At 35.4% G+C, this 16,540-nt stretch overlaps 2 protein-coding genes across 2 annotated transcripts in view; both read right to left on the bottom strand.

Moving 5' to 3' along the window:
• LOC129874918 (probable inactive ATP-dependent zinc metalloprotease FTSHI 5, chloroplastic) overlaps positions 1-13,183 on the bottom strand; it is a 34,859-nt gene extending 21,676 nt beyond the window's left edge. The window contains exons 1-9 of the mRNA XM_055950305.1: positions 12,062-13,183; positions 10,989-11,460; positions 8,842-9,042; positions 8,466-8,759; positions 8,096-8,365; positions 4,864-4,953; positions 4,649-4,780; positions 3,458-3,631; positions 2,601-2,722 (exon numbers count right to left, since the gene is read on the bottom strand). Coding sequence (XP_055806280.1) covers positions 2,601-2,722; positions 3,458-3,631; positions 4,649-4,780; positions 4,864-4,953; positions 8,096-8,365; positions 8,466-8,759; positions 8,842-9,042; positions 10,989-11,460; positions 12,062-13,005 — 2,699 coding nt within the window. The 5' untranslated portion in view covers positions 13,006-13,183. The remainder of the gene's footprint in view (positions 1-2,600; positions 2,723-3,457; positions 3,632-4,648; positions 4,781-4,863; positions 4,954-8,095; positions 8,366-8,465; positions 8,760-8,841; positions 9,043-10,988; positions 11,461-12,061) is intronic.
• A 1,096-nt stretch (positions 13,184-14,279) lies between these two features.
• LOC129872490 (uncharacterized) lies at positions 14,280-14,921 on the bottom strand. The gene is made up of 2 exons (XM_055947467.1): positions 14,787-14,921; positions 14,280-14,711 (listed from the first exon to the last, which is right to left on the bottom strand). Exons 1-2 carry the CDS (start codon positions 14,919-14,921, stop codon positions 14,280-14,282), a joined length of 567 nt encoding a protein of 188 aa, XP_055803442.1.
• Positions 14,922-16,540: the final 1,619 nt, after the last annotated feature.

Genomic DNA, 16,540 nt, shown 5'->3' with positions numbered 1-16,540 from the left:
CTAAATTATGGCTTGCTGCAGGCAAAAGTCAATGAATTGAGAAAGGAAAACGATTCTCAGTGGGGCCCACAAACTAAAAAGCAATCCCTAATAGAGAAAGGAAAAAAAAACTTTTAATTGGGCCCACAAACTTTGCCAATCAAGGCTAGGCTAAATTCCTTTTCACTTTCACTTTTTCCTTCAACAAACCAAAGAAAATGATTTATAGTACTCCACCAAATTCCCACTTATAAATTCTCTTCTACCAATCCCTATTTTTGAATATTGTGCAAAGGAAAACAAATGTCCTACTGCTAATTTATCAAAATGGAAGATTCAACAAAAAAAACTTTTGGTCTAACTCGACACCAAAAGCTAGCTCATGTGGTTAAAATTCTCCAAGATCATGTAAAGAAACTACAAGGCATAACACATTGATAGACACCTTAACTTGGCCTTAACTGGCAAGTAAAGACCCAAACCAACACGGGGCCAACTTTTTTTTTTAGAAAGTTAACTGGTATTATAAACATAGAAGTACACCAATAGTGAACTCCTGTAGTAATTACATCAGAAGTATAGAGGGACTGTCAAAAATCTAAACACCTATCTCCCTCGTAAGCTATCTAAAAATAGGGTGATGTCCCCCGGATCCTTAGGTACAGTATAGATACACCAAAAGCAAAAGGTCACTAAACAGTTCATCTTAATGCTTTGTAATGGGATGATCTTGTACTCAAAACATCTCTGATTTCTCTCCCTCCATATTCTACACCAGATGCAGGCAGGGACAATCTTCCATCTTTCCTTGTGTCCTTGTGTCCTTGTGTCCTGACTGATTTCCATCTCTATTCCAACATGCTAGAACTTCTGCAGTATTCCTAGGCATGGTCCATTTAATAACCCTCAGGTTGATGAAAAATTTCCATAGTTTCTCAGTCACTCTACAATGCAAAAAAAGATGGTTTATTGTCTCTGTCTCAGATTCACAAAAGAAACATCTGGAGCATAACTTTCTTCCCCGTTTCATTAAGTTGTCCCGAATCAAAACAGCTTGTCTTGCAACAAGCCATGTGAAACAGACCACCTTATGTGGTATCTCCTCTTTCCAGATCATCTTCGAAGGCCACAACTCCTTGGTTTTGGTTGAAATGTCTAGATGTGCATCCTCAAAGTTTGGGTCTTTACATGCCAGTTGAGTCCAAGTTAAGGTGTCTATCTATGTGTTACACCTTAAATCCAACAACCTCGACTATTGTGGGACTCTTAACGCTTCCTCCCACACAGACCCAGACATCTGGAGCATGGACTATAACACTGCAGCCTAACATCGAGTAACTCAACATTAAAGATAGGTTTAGCTGTAATAACATATTAAGAAAATGAACCTTGAGCATAATACAACCCAAAAATCAGTTCATGAGGTGAGGAACTACAGACAATACTATTAGCCCATGTGAGAACTGAGGTATAAACTGACTGCATTAATACATCTAATACTGATGGAGAATGCATTCCACCAGCACAAAGAAATAAGAAAGACATAAAAGCAGGATGATGATGAAGAAAAAAAACAGAACATTATGTCTTAAATCTTAATAGGATGTAATGTCTTAATAGGAGCAATGACCAATGTAAGAACATTTGTTTAAGAATTAGAACATTTACTTATTATTACAATTCGTTTCAAGGAAATTCAACGGAGAATTTCCCATAGCTAAATGAGTACTAATACTACTCTTACTAGGCATGGCTTTGTTCATCGTTTTAGGTTGTTCACTTGGAACACAAAATTTGAACTCCATCTAACTTTTTGGCATGAAACTGGCAATGATATTCACCTGAGAAAATGGACATACCTCATTGTAGATGTATGTTGCAAATCTAAAACAATTAACTTGCCTTCTTCCTTCTTTTACCAGCTTAAGCCTTTAGAAAAAATGGTAGACACAACTCAATATGATATCAAAGTGACAGAGGTCCTAAGTTTGAGTTCCACCACCATCCATCAACAAAATATCCCTATGTTGGCTAAAATAAAAAGTTAGGTTCGCACATGAGAAACTATATGCTAAGCCTAATATAAGCAAATTGAATATCGTAATATATTACGATTTTATATGAGGTGGTAGACACAACTCAACAATGTAAAAGAAGATAAAGTTGATATTTAGAAAAATTACAAAATCAACAAGGGTACTTTATAGAAGAACTAACAGCTAGTAAACAATATCAGCCCCTTTTTTTTTCTTTTGACAACCGAGAAATCCCCTGTGAACAGCTAACCAACATCAGTTGACCCACAAGTTCGAAACTCGAGGAAGTATGGCTCCCCCTCTACCCTGTTCCCACTTAAATATTGGGCTCTATGTCAAGATAACATGCGCTCTATCCACACATCCAATATTGTGTCCTTACCACTGAATCAAAGCCCTGGGTTTTCATATCAGCCTACCTTCTCCTTTTCCACATCAAACAGACATAACTATTACAGAAGATGAGTTGGGCAACTCAACAATAGCTATACGAGGCCATTTTCCTAATAAATGATTTAAATCAAGATGACGCTTTTCTGTTGCTGCTATATCTAAATTTGTTAAAAATCATGAGAACTCACTTACCCGTCAAGTTCCACCAAAAGTTGATTGATGAAGGCTTCATGATCCTGCTTTTTAGTGTGGATAAACTTCCCTCTGACTCCAGCAAAGAGGTCAAAATCCTCCACAAATATGATTACAGGAGCCTGAACAGGATAATGAAGTAAGCAGGTATCACTACAGAAAACAGCTCTGAAAAATGCTCCAGATGTGTTCTCTTGACATAATACTCTATATTATTCCTCCACTATAGTTGAATTCTCCTCAAATTATTTGTGAAAGACTCGGTCAGTCAAGAAAAGATCATAACATTAAGGGGGAGGAGGTGGGGGGGTTGGATTGACTTTTTAATTGGCCTATAAGGTAAAAGCTAAAAGCCACAAATTGGGAACACCCAAAAGAGCTTTTGGCCTTTTGTTGAACTTTTTCAGCTTTAAAAAAGTGCTTAAATGCACTGTGTTTCACAAACAGTTACAAAATTTAAAAAGAGCTTTAAAGCCAAAAACTACTTAAAATAAGTTAATCCAAAAACCCACTAATTCACAAAAAAGTTACAGGTAAGCTTTTGCAAAATTTCTTATTACCAGTCTTGCATAAAGTTAATTATGAGCTGCAGGTCAAGATAAGCATGTTTACTGGTTTCCTTTCCACAAAAACATGCATGCAAACAAACCTATCAACTTTTATCAGTGCGTGCAAAGAGAAATATGTATTTATCCATTATCCATGCTATATCAGCAGCCAATTCCAACAAGACCCTTTTCTTCATCTTTTTTTACTTTAGATCTCAGAAGTACGACAAGAAGATGCAGATTACACCATAACCAGGTATTGGAAATTGTAAGGAGAGGCAATGCAATATGCAAAGAAACCAGACTGACCAGATCACGTGCTGTTTGAAACAGCTCTCTAACATTTGATGCACTTTGGCCAACCCACAAACCAGCTTCTAACTGCTGGGCTTTAACTTCAACGAGTGGCACCTTAGCTTCTGCTGCAATTGCCAGAGCTAGGGTTGTCTTTCCAGTTCCTCTCTCCCCCACAATAAGAACTCCCTGTCATATCACACATGAAATAGAGCTTAGTGCAAGCGTAAAGCATCATTTTAGCTCTAACATATGTTGTGGATATGCACATATACTCGCCCACACGCACACAATCAATGCTGCTGGATTTGTTTTTTGGTAGGGATGATGCTCTGGTAATTATATCAACACATTCCACAATGTGATATGGTGTAATGGTGGTAACCGTTTACAAGAGCCATTGGTAATCATACAGTAGATTTGCCATATATTACAAAAGAATGCTCATTATGGTACCAACAATGTTTGCTTTACTAATTTCATGGAAGGTTATTAACATAGGACATGACTGTGCATGTATTGCATTATGAATATATGTTGTTAGCCAAGCCTTTCCAAGTTGGTGTGGTTTATGCTCCTTCACCATTAGGCAGATGCTGAATCTAGTTGCACCAGTATCAGAAATAAAGCTCACCTAAAGATAAACTAACACAATACACGAGGACTTAAAAGGATCTATTGGAGTCTAAAGGTGATATATCGGAGATCTAGATCAATTTGCATCAAACTTGATGTCAAACTAGCACAGCGACTTTTGACTCTGCATATAGAAAAGCCATTGAACTTAACTGAATACACAAATTGACTACAACATACAGCAAGAACCCTTCTTGTAGGACCAGAGAGATTATGATTATTGTTGAGGGGACCATAACCTTTATTTTAAACATCAGAATGAATTACACCAGAAATAGTTTCTCCTCAACATCATTCTTTCTCACAGGTTTATCGTTTATTGGACTTAGCTCTGTATAAGATATTTAAACAACCATATGACTGAATTCTTCATAGGAAAGCGAAGGACTTTAATACATTAGTCTATGCATGTATAACTGTTAAGTAGAAAGTACATACTGGAAGTCCCTTTTTATAGTCACAAAGATCTACACATAAATGCATTAGTAAGGAAGCAAATTTCTTGGAAAAAAGCAAATTCACCACCATCTTAAACTAAGAAAGTCTCAAACACCACTTGTAATAACATACCCGAGGGGCACGAGCTCCCATTTCTTGAAAAGCGCGAGGGTTTTGCAGAAATGCCACGACCTCATTAATTTCTTCTCTCATAGATTCAATGCTTGCAAAGTCCTTTAAACGTATAGGCGGATTCTTCACCCTCTGGGAAACAGAGAAAAAGAAGATTGATCACCAGAAGCAAATATACCAAGGTATTGTCATGGTTAAAGAACAAAAGAGCAAACCTTCATCTGATCAAAAGCAGTACTGATCGGATCAACACCAGCCTTCTTCTTTTTCTTTATTCTCCTTGTCCTAAATCTAAAATATGCTTTCTGCAGCAAATTATAACAATCATTATGCATAAACTTGACTTACTCGAAATTATTGCAAGAAGTAACAATTACTTGTAAGTTGTTATCTAGCCATGATTCATGCAAAAACATATAACTTGACCACATACAATCCTTCAAGGAAATTGTCCTTGGACAAAAATTGACCTGAATTGTAAAACCTTTTGCAGAAAAGCAAAGATATGAGCTCGACTAGACTAACATTGATCAAGACGTTCTTGATATACGGGTAAGTTGTAGCTCATTCTGTCTTTTAGGGATTCTAGAAACCTGTTACACAATTTCAATTTTAAAAGCGTCTCTTTGAGATTCCAAAAAAACTTAACAATAACGAGATATTAGATATGGTGATGCAGCACAAGTTCCTCATAGAATGCCCCAGAAGACCAGAACTGACACCCAATTTGGAAGGACAATAAATAATGCAAAAAGGACACAACTACACCTCAATCCGAAACAAGTTGGGTCGTCTATATGAATCCTCACTGACTACGTTACTCCATTTAAATTATCTCATGCCAATATTATGCAAATATGAGTTAGAAGTACTAGATTGTATATTTTCTAAACGTATAAATCTCTGAAAAGTTAAACCACTCCTAGAAAGCATAGAAACCTACCGTAAAAGTGCTAATGTCTAAGACATATTCTCAATTAATATGTATTGCCTATACCTATCGTTTTCTTCCATTGTGCTCTTATGATAAAGCCTCACACTACAGAAAGGACACGTGGTAGAAATATCTGGATTATATATTTTTCAGCAATCTCAGAGGAGCTAATGAAGTACATCAGCAGTAGAGAAAATATGCCATGATATATAGAAACCAAAAATTTCAGAAGGTACCAGATGACAATAATTTTCAGTAGTAGACAGATCCTGAGGATGAAGAATAATATCAATGTAAATGGATCAAAAGGAAGAAAAATAATATAAATGTCAACCATAGGACTAAGGGTGGCCTGGTAGCTTAAGCCTTAAGGATACATTGTATTAGCCTCCACATGCAGATAAGATGTGTCACACTAGCCTCACATTTACCATTAGTTGGTTTGACTGGAAACTAAATATCCTGTTAATATCAACATCGATGCAGACCTCCCCCCCTCCAGTAGAAAACCCAATGAATATCACTAATACGCCCCTAAATTACTTCCCCTTTCTCCATTGCTTTTCACACAGCTCATTTTTTCGGTTTTTGATTTAATCTTAGTTGAATCAACTTTTTGTTTAGTGATTTAGATATTTATTTTCTTCATACTTCAATGATTTCTGATAGCTTTGGGAAATGAATCTCCAGTTCCGCTCTTCAATTATACTTGCATATAGTTTGACAATTAATTTTTCTTAAGTATATATATTCATGACCTGCTTGGTTTAAATTCATCATTTTATCAGTTTCCTTGGACACTATTCCAAAAATCAATTTTTAGAGCTAATAACTAAAGATTACTTCAACCAGGCTACTTTGTTTTCCTTAAAGTAGGTTTAATCTTATGAAAAATTAGAACCAACATAGTGCAGTTTACAAGATACACAAAAGAGCATAAGTATTTTCACAATAGGCTAAGTAGGGAGCTAACGGAATCCAGCATATGTTCTGTCGTTTTCAACTTTTAGTTTCATTAGAGTAACGAAACTAATTATCTTAATCAATTCTCTAAAGATTACAGAAACGATTTTGATAAGCCAAACAAAGGCCCTTAGAAAAGAAATTCTAGAGTATTTGCTACATAATTAAAAGTATACTCACCGGAAACTCAATGTCACTTCTATTTCACCCTTGATCACGCGAACAAAACAAGTGGATGGAAACCTTTTATCAAAATTACTATTTGTCCCACTACATTGCATGCATCCATGATACAATTCTTATATTTCAATGATTCGACTATAATAGGCTCTTGTTCAAAGGTGACAACAGAGATAACATCACACAAAAGTTCCTCAGCACTCTAAATATCAGCACAATTCACTGGTACGAACTGGGTTTTCTCCATATTGGAGCCTGAAATTTTTAATTAACACTTTCTTTACAACCGTGGAGTCCGAGCCAGCTCCCGCACACCTCAACTAATTCCACGGGGTACCTGCTATCCCACCAGCACAGGTACCGAGTAACTCTATCCACTAAGGCTTGGACACATGGGAAGAAATCACCTAATATTTTTATCTCCATTGGAGACCTGATGGTTCTCAACCCGCTTCGTTGACCACAAGGCCACACCATTGGATGAATTATAAACACATTTTTTAAATAAATCAAGCCTCAACTACATCCAATGATGAAAGATCAAACAAATTCCCTTGATAAAAGCTTTGTAAACATGTATGTATGTATATATATTGTCTCCATTGGATACCTCATGGTTCTCAACCCACTTTGTTGACAAGGACATACCCTTGGATGAACTATAAACACATTTTATAAATAAACTCAAGCTTCAACTACATCCAAGTAACATCTAATGATGAAAGATCAAAAAAAATCCCTTGATAAAAGCATTGTAAACATGTATATATATATATATATATATATGTCTGTGTGTGTGTGTGTATATACTAATTAAGAGTGTCATAGTTATAAGGTTTTGCAAAAAGAACCACTTAAATAGAAGAGTTAGTAATAGAACAAAAGGCATAGACAGCACGATGTTTGGAGAGGGTACGAAACAGAAGAGAAACGAACTGAAAGACTTTGTAGTAAAGATATTACTCCCTCCGTTTCATTTTATGTAGCCCTAATTGACTGGGCAGGAAGTTTATGAAAGAAAAGAAGACTTATGAAACTTGTAGTATTAAATATGCCATAATATGGCTATAGTACTTCCGAAACTTGTGGTCTAAAACATGCTATAATATGTGTGCGGCTATAAAAGAGTTTCAGCAAAATGAAGAATTTAAAGTTAATCTGTTTCCAGATTTAGAAAGTGGACATATTTTTTAAACATACTAAAAAGATTATAGGGTCACATAAACTGGAATGGGAGAGTAATAACTAAGACATCATAGCTAAGAAGCTATTGTCCACTTTATTAGAGAATGCTCTGCGTTACGGCATAAACAGAAAAATACAATTGTCCAGACACTAGATACATAACTGAGTCGAGGAGGTAACTATACCACTCTCTGCAGCTTCCGTAGGTTGGGATTTCTCCTTAAAGGTCCATAACCAAGAAGTCGTGGAATTTTCCTCTTCATAAAGTGTATCACATGATACAATACATAGCCATATACTGCAGTTCTAATCAAAAACCAGAGATACCACTGAAATTCATCTTTTTTTCTTGATCTGAAACTCATTTCAGCCTCAGATTGCCACTTCAAGTACCATGTTGAAGCAACAGACTGATCGAAATACTCTGGCCACGCCATACCCAGCCGCATCCTCACCTACACCCCAACAGCAAGAGACTGCTCTGAAAACACAGTTACAAAATATGGAGGAAGATTAAACAATAAACCAGGGTAAAGTGCAGGCTATGATAAATACCCGATAAGGGATGACAAATTCCACAGTAGGGAAAACAATCATCATCATAATGTCATCATTTATGTTTCGTACTTTCTCCAAAATCCAGTCTCTTCCGCGTGAAACAAGTTTTAGAGACCACAATCCATTTAGACATTGATGACAGAGTCTTGTGACCAAAAGAAACTGTTGACGGAAGTCCAGCTCTGAGAAAGGAATCCACATCAGATGAACCGCAGTTGGGATACCTGAAGCAAGCATTCTCAGGTACAACGCATCAAAACCTCCAAAATCTTCATAAATCATTTCATATTCCTGAAATAAAAATGACGAGGTTAAAAATCAGTGCCATATTTACATCAGAAAGAGAAATCATGGTGCAGATTGAGGATCATACCTTGATATCAACATAATATTCTTTGTCATCTCCCTTCAACATAACATACATGGCAGCCCAGTCATGTCTGATTCTAGCACTCTCAAGAAGCTTCTTCGACACAGCATAAGGAACAGCCACAGGATCCATCTCCCACCTATTTCTTTCTTCATTATACCATGATTTTGCCACCACTCTATCCCGATCCAGGAGGACCCTTTCCTATAATTAGAATTTGGACGTCATTATAAAACAGATGCCACCATAGATAAGGCATGGTATCTTGCATGGAGAAAAGCAATGGCATCATTATAGGCAAATATAGTTTTCAAATAGAACCAAATGATTAGGGAACCAAAACAACAATATACCCAACGTAATCCCACAAATGGGATTTGAGGAGGTTAAGATGTATGTAGACCTTAGTCCAACCCTTGTGGGGTAGAGAGGTTGTTTCCGAAAGACCTTCGGATCAAAAGAGAAGTTAATCGAAGCAGGGTTGCAAGAAAAACAAGATTCAACAAAATATCCAAATACAAAGCGCATGAAGCACCAGATAATAAAACACATTGAAGAATAAGAAACTACGTGATTACAAAATACTAAATCGGGAAGAGATGGGGCTAGACCCCTGCCTCTACCACCTAAAGTGCAACAATACTCGACTACCTACTAACCTTCTACCCTAATCCTCGGCTTCCTTGCCTTCCTACCTAGGGTCATGTCCTCAATCAACTACAGTTATGCCATGTCCTATCTAATCACCCCACCCCCTCCTGATTCTTTTTCAGCCTAACTATACTTCTCCTAACTCCCGCTAGGACTACCTCTCACACCTCCTAACTGGAGCATCCATGCACCTCCTCTTCACAAGCCCAAATCATCTCAACCCAACTTCCCTCATTTAGTCTTCCATGGAGGACATTCCCACTTTGCCCCATATAACTTCGTTCCTACTCATATCTTTCCTAATATTCTCACACATCCATCTGAGCCCTCCTCATCTCTTCTACATTCATTTCTGAATGTAGACATTCTTGACTGGGCAAAACTCTGCCCCATACAACAATTTACGTAGAACTTCCCTTAAGCCTAGACAACACCTTCTTATCGCACAGTACCCCGAAAGTGAACCTCAATTTCACTCACCCCACTCCAATACAAAGTGTGACATCACCATCAATCTCCCCGTCTCCTTTGATAATAAACCCAAGATACTTGAAACTCCTCTCTTGGATGTGATTTGTGCATCGATCTTCACTTTCATCTCCGTTCACTGAACTTAAACTCTAGGTACTCTATTTTAGTCTTGCTTAACTTGAAACCTTTAGACCCTAGGTCATGTCTCCAAACTTTAAGGTTATCCTTAACTCCACCACTATCTCATCAATCAACATTATGTCAAGTTCCCGATATAAATCATGAAATAATTGATGACGTCAATTACAAGATGCAAAATATCGATGTTGGTCTCGAGGCTCAAAAGTTCCCCAAAAAACCCAAAAATCTATTTTCATTCTCCATTAAGTAAAGTCCAAAACTTTGCTTCCCTTTTTTTTAACGCTCAAGATAGAGTACCTTTAATTAATACGACCAATCTGGTAATAGAATTTCTTGGGACAAAGATAGCAGGAGCCAGCAATTTGTAATAGCCTGTAACGTAATACCTAGACAACCTTTTTAGCTCAATGTTTCTATCAATTAACTACTACCTCTTTCCATACCCACAACCAGGTCATTCAAAATTCTTGAAATGTAAAAGCAAGTAATTTTCGAAATCCTACCTAACAGGCATCTATTTATCCATGAGACCACAACCCCACAAACTATAATGTACAAACCCCTCACTCAATGCAGAGTCTTTAACTTCTAGATCACAAAATTGAAGACCAAGATATGAGACTAAATCAGTACCCGAGAAACACCAGCTAACTAGATACAAAGTACTCTTACTTTTTTCCCCTGAAAAGTGGTAATGTATGCAAAGTAAATCTTACTACAGAGGAAAAGATAAGTTATCGATAGCGATGAGCAACAAGGGGAATTCCAAGATGATTTATTTACTTCTAATGATCAAACTGCTGATAGTAATAAAAAGTAAAAAGTAGAAGTGATGATTGCACAACCTAGCATAAGCAGGAAGAACCAAGCATTTCAGCAAAAATTACCTGTTTCTCAGCCATATACTTTTTACCTAGCTCAACATTCTCCAGCAAATCCCTCTTGATGTCTGCTTTAACATCCTCACGCCATTTCTTCCAACCATGATGCAAGTGGAGGCTAACGGCCTTTGGAACTACAACCTCCTTGTTTCCAAACATCCATTTCAATTCAATTTCAGGGAAACCCTTGACAACTTCATCCACTGGTGTGTTTACAACAAAACGTTTTTCATTGCCATATCTCTTCATTTTTTTCTTAATACGACTCTCGAGTTTCCATTGCATCTCTCTTGAGTCCTTAAGTGCTTGTTCTATTCGCTGACCGAACACCATAGAGTCTTGATCAAAACGGAGTATATTGTCTTCATCTTCCAAAACATTTGGTAGAACTATCTGCTCCAACAAATGTCTTTGAGCAGTTTGCAGTTCTTCTTTTATCTCAGATCTAGAAAGCTTAGTGAGAGAGCTTTTAGGCACGCTGCAAAGACACACAAGTATATAGAGCAACGTAAATGATTGGGAAAATATAGTTCACAAACAACATCAAATAGCAAGTCTTGTTACAAATAGTAGTAAACAAAACTAACCTCATCTAAGAACAAAATGATATCTACAGCCTACAAGAATAACATGCTAAATGTCAATTATCTAGTCGCCAGCATCAAGTAGATTAGCTGACAAAGGAACAAGTACAATTGGAGATGGAATTAAATTCTAGGTAATATAACAGTGAACTAAGCATTAAAATGTCTAGATGACTTATTCCTGGAAAATACCAAAGCAATTAAAGGAGGTTAAATCCAAAAAGAAAGTAAAAACAATCAGATCACAACAGAGCCATATGTTTTAGGTCCCAACTAAATTATCATGCGCACAGGGCAGTTCCTTCCCAAGATATCACCAAAACCTAATTGCTCAAATAAAATAATAAAGGTCCATACCAAATTCATCCCAATATCCGTCGTTTAGATTAACAGAAACACAGTTGCTTTGCTATCATTGCTCGTACAAAAGATCCGTTGCACTACTATACATCAAAAAATCATGTATAAGCTACTAAAATTCTAATAACGTCTTACCTCTCAATGCTTTGAAGCCTCATTTTCCTCAGAAACTCCGTGACCAAGATTTGGCACTCCCTCTCAATAGATGCAAGTTCCCTCACACCAATGCTCAATGCAAGTGTTTCTCTCCTCATAATCTCATCATCTATCTCTGCAATCCTCTCCCATACCCTGTTATATTCCTCATCACTCTGTCTCACTTCCTCATCCAATTTTGCAACTTTTCCCTTTACTACTGCATCTTTTTCATTGCCCTTAGCCTTCTTCAATAAACTTTCCTCCTCCCTTTTAATCTTCAGCACTACATCAAAAATCTCGTCCGAACGCTTGACCAAGGCATTTCTTTCTCCCTTTAACAATCTCAGTTCCGCATAGAGACCATTCATGATCTCCTCTTGCAACTCATTCCTCTTCGTGTTCACATCCTTTAGCTTTTCCTCCACACATTTTACATCCTCTTTACCAGATTTCACCTCCTCTATCACTTTAAGCAACTCTGAGACTGTCTCTAACAATCTCTTAGTACAATGTGAATATTCATGTCTAGTCTCATTGATACCTTTCCCTTTATTGCTACTTTTCTTTGTTTTCTGTATCAGCTCAGCTGCAGCAGGGGGCGGTGCAGCAGCAGCAGCAGCAGCAGGGAATTGAAACCCGAGAAAGGGGCACAATCCAAAAGCAATAGAGAATAATGTGTACACTACAGGCTTTAAAATGGGTTTCAGAGGATTTTGGTCATCATAGCTAACTGGGTTTGTGTCTTTTTGGGTGATAGAACATTTTAGGAGTCTAGCTGGGGCTGAAGTAATAGGAATTCGCAGAGGACTTTTGGGTTTATCTGATTCATGGGAATAGAGCTTTTCCGAGCGGATTCGGTAATTGGAATGGCTATGGCGATTCAAGAATAGATTCTGAAGAGTGAAGAATGTGGTAGAGGTAGTAGTAGTAGAAGCATACATAACTAAGGGCGGATGAAGGTGTTATCTAGTCATGAAATTGGGAAGATGAAGAGGAGTGGCATGATTGAGAAAGTTTAAGAGCAGAGAGCAAGTAGGATAAGACCGGCGTTGGGGTTTTAACCAAAAACCCAGAGAAGAGCAAAGGTAATCCCAAATTAATCAAGGGCTGCTCATATTTCCCTCTTCTTCCTCTCATCTTTTTGCCATTTATTTTTCAGAAAATTTCTTAAATAGTTAAAAGAGAAAAAAATTTAGTTACCATTCATAGGTACTATTTGACTAATTAACCTTCGTAACTTTACTAGTATATATATTCGTGTGATGCACTGATTGTATTTATTTATTTATAATTCATGATTCATATAAAAGAACAAGATGCAACTCAATTTTAATGATTATTGTATTTGTAATTTAAAAATAAATAATTTTTTTGAAAGTTGACTTGATTTTGAAGAAATTGTGATAGAAAAATAAATGTATAACGTTGATGCAAAATTTGAGTATCATAGAGTTTTATTTGAAATAATTTATAAATGTATAGCACCTTAATCACTAACATCAGTACTTTAGTTTTTTTTTGGAAGAAAAATATTAATTTTTGGCCTATAATGTTGTACTTAAAACGTAAAGGGATTATTTAATTTTTATGAACGTTTGAACATGAATTTGTTTTTTTAAATTTGATTTAGTTGAAGTCTGAAAAATACATTTGCCCATAAAATTTTATTATTTTCAAGAATTTGGAAAAAAAAAATATTTTAATTTTTTTCACTCTAAATTACACACAAATAAAAAAAAACAATTTTAGTTTGTTACTTGTGGCTAAACACAAATCTAATTTGTAGATATTACTTTTTACTCTGAAAATAAATGAAATTATAAATAAAAAAATTCACAATAAAATATGGTCAAACAACAACCATACATGTAAATGAATTAATGAAGATAACAAATAATGTAATTTAGGCCCAAATAAAAAAGAACAAAACAATTTCAAAATAGGAAAGTGTACTTGGTAAACTTCAATTAGGTGTCAAAAGCCCAAAATAAAAGAGAATAATTTAGTAAACTTTACTTAAATTTTATAGTGAAAAAGCTCAATTACAATTTATTTCTCATTTTTTAAAATTACCCGATTTCCCTAATTTTTTTCAAATTTCTGATACATTAGTGGTTCTTCTGATACATCACGTTTTGGGTGTATAATAATTAATGTTGTTGATTTATTTATGGATAGTAACCTAATTTAAGTTAGGATTTATTGTTTCAATCAATTAATTAATACTATTAAGAAATTCAGGTGTCTGAACATGTTCCAAAGATGTAAATGCATGATCAAACATACAAATTATATCAGGACTTAAATATGAATTATCCGGACTATGGTTTAGAGAAACCATGTAATCATTCACAGATTCTACCATCTGAAGAGTAGGCGCAAGAATTGCTCTTTCTTGAAGGTATTTCATATCTGTAGAATGTGTCAAGTAATTGAAATATGTACTTTCTACAATTCCGGATATTGGATCATCACAATTATGTATGAGAAGATCATCGGATATTTTTACTTTCTCAACACCATCAATGAAATATCCCGTCTTTCCATCACCTATTGCCAAAATCCAATCAGAAAACTGCTTTAGCTCATCCAAATCTTCACTAGATCTTCCTACTTGCAATCTCATATTCTTTGTTAACTTTAAAATCTGACAATGAATCCACAAATAAGATGAATTTATAGTTGCATTGACAATCTCTTACCTAGTACCTTTAGTAATTACTGGCAAGATTTGTCTGAAGTCCCCTCCAAGAACAATTGTCTTTCCTCCAAATGACCGTTCTAAATTTGATGGATCTTTAAATCTTTGAATATCTCTAAGAATTTGATCAAGAGCCTCAAAACAGTATTTATGCATCATAGGTGCCTCATCCCAAATGATCAACTTTGCTTTGACAATCAACTTTGCTAATGGACTACCTTATTTTATATTGCATGTTGAATCTTCAGTGGGATTTAAAGGAATCATAAATCTCAAATGAGCAGTTTGACCTCCAGGTAATAAAAGAGAAGCAATACCACTTAATGCAACATTTTTTCATCATATCACCTTTAGACCGTATGGCAGCCGAAAATGTTTTCCAGATAAATGTTTTCCTGTTCCTTCATAACCATATAAAAAGAAAAAAATATTTATCTTAATTCACTACATTCATGATTGTATCCTATACAAATTTCTGCTCAAATGTTAATTGCATTAATAATTGTTGATGCTCCTGTGTCAAACTGCGCCTATTATAGCATAATTCCTCATTGATGAGTCTATTGGTACCATCAACTTCTTCCTCACTGTAGTAAGGTCTCAAAATTATTGGATAATGTAACATCCCCTAAAATGTTATATGTGGTGTTTCAATTCTCGATAAAAATGATACTGTTTTTGTATTTTGGGCATAACTTTTTATAAAATAGTCCAAATTAGGTGATTCAAATTTCTAAATAACTCCAACGTCATTACCTACAACTTTCATATAGACCATATCTTAAAACTCAAAGGATAAATAGGTCAAATAAATTATTTTTTTGTAAGACATGGTGTTGTGATAAAATTGAGTATTTGTAGAAGAAAAATCATATCTCATGGTAGGATGCTCCAAATTAACTGATTCTTGAACGACATGAAAGTATACTTCTAGATATATATAATTCATGTGAAGACACCAAATCCTAATTAGAAAATTATCTTGTTCAAACGCAACTTCGAAAAAGGGTATTTCGTTAAAAGAAGGTTCATCTCACCAACCATGAAAAGATCTAGATCTATTTGACATCACTCATGACATCAATAGTCCTCCATTTGACATCACCCATTAGATCACAATTCTCCATTGAATTTTCAAGATCATCTTTTGTAATTATATTTATTTAATATTAGGTACCTCCTCCACACCTATAAATACCCACCTTATTTTCTCATTTTATTTATCAAACTTTCTCAAGCAACTCTTCTCTCTATACAATTCTTTACTCATTCTCAAATATAGTTTTACTTTTTAGTAGTGTAGAAATACTATTCTGGTGATTCTTATACTCCGGTAGTACACAAAACGCTACGGTGAGGAGAAAAGGCTAGGGGTTCAAGAGTGTCATTGAGTTCTTCAATTTGGAGTAAATGTTCGAATTCCAGGTATGTAAGGCTATTCATAGCATTGGATTGAGTTCGTCCATGCGCCCAATATTTAAATTCATCGTAATTAAGTTATAGTTGAGTTTTACTAAATCTTGAATTCTAAATGAATTAATTCCTCTTCTATTGAGTTAGATATATTTATGCATTGATATTATTATTATTTTTATCTCTCATATTATTGGAATTATTGTTCATGGCTACTTTCCCATAAACTCTAATTGATTTGATGTTCATGAATATTTTTACACGTGTTTTGAGTAAAGATGTTGATTTTTAATATTTATTGACAAAAAGAGTAATTTGAATTAATACTATATATGTATTTTATTGAGTTTTGAAAGAGCAAA

This window comes from Solanum dulcamara, chromosome 11 (genome assembly GCF_947179165.1).
Source record: "Solanum dulcamara chromosome 11, daSolDulc1.2, whole genome shotgun sequence".
NCBI classification, from domain to species: Eukaryota; Viridiplantae; Streptophyta; class Magnoliopsida; order Solanales; family Solanaceae; genus Solanum; species Solanum dulcamara.
This window is presented reverse-complemented; position numbering and strand designations above follow the sequence as displayed.

Coding starts and splice junctions, on each gene's coding strand:
- LOC129872490 (XM_055947467.1), bottom strand. CDS start 14,921: ATGCATAAATACTGTTTTGAGGCTCTTGATCAAATTCTTAGAGATATT. Junction 14,712..14,786: donor ACTTCAGACAAATCTTGCCA/GTAATTACTAAA, acceptor ATTCATTGTCAG/ATTTTAAAGTTAACAAAGAA.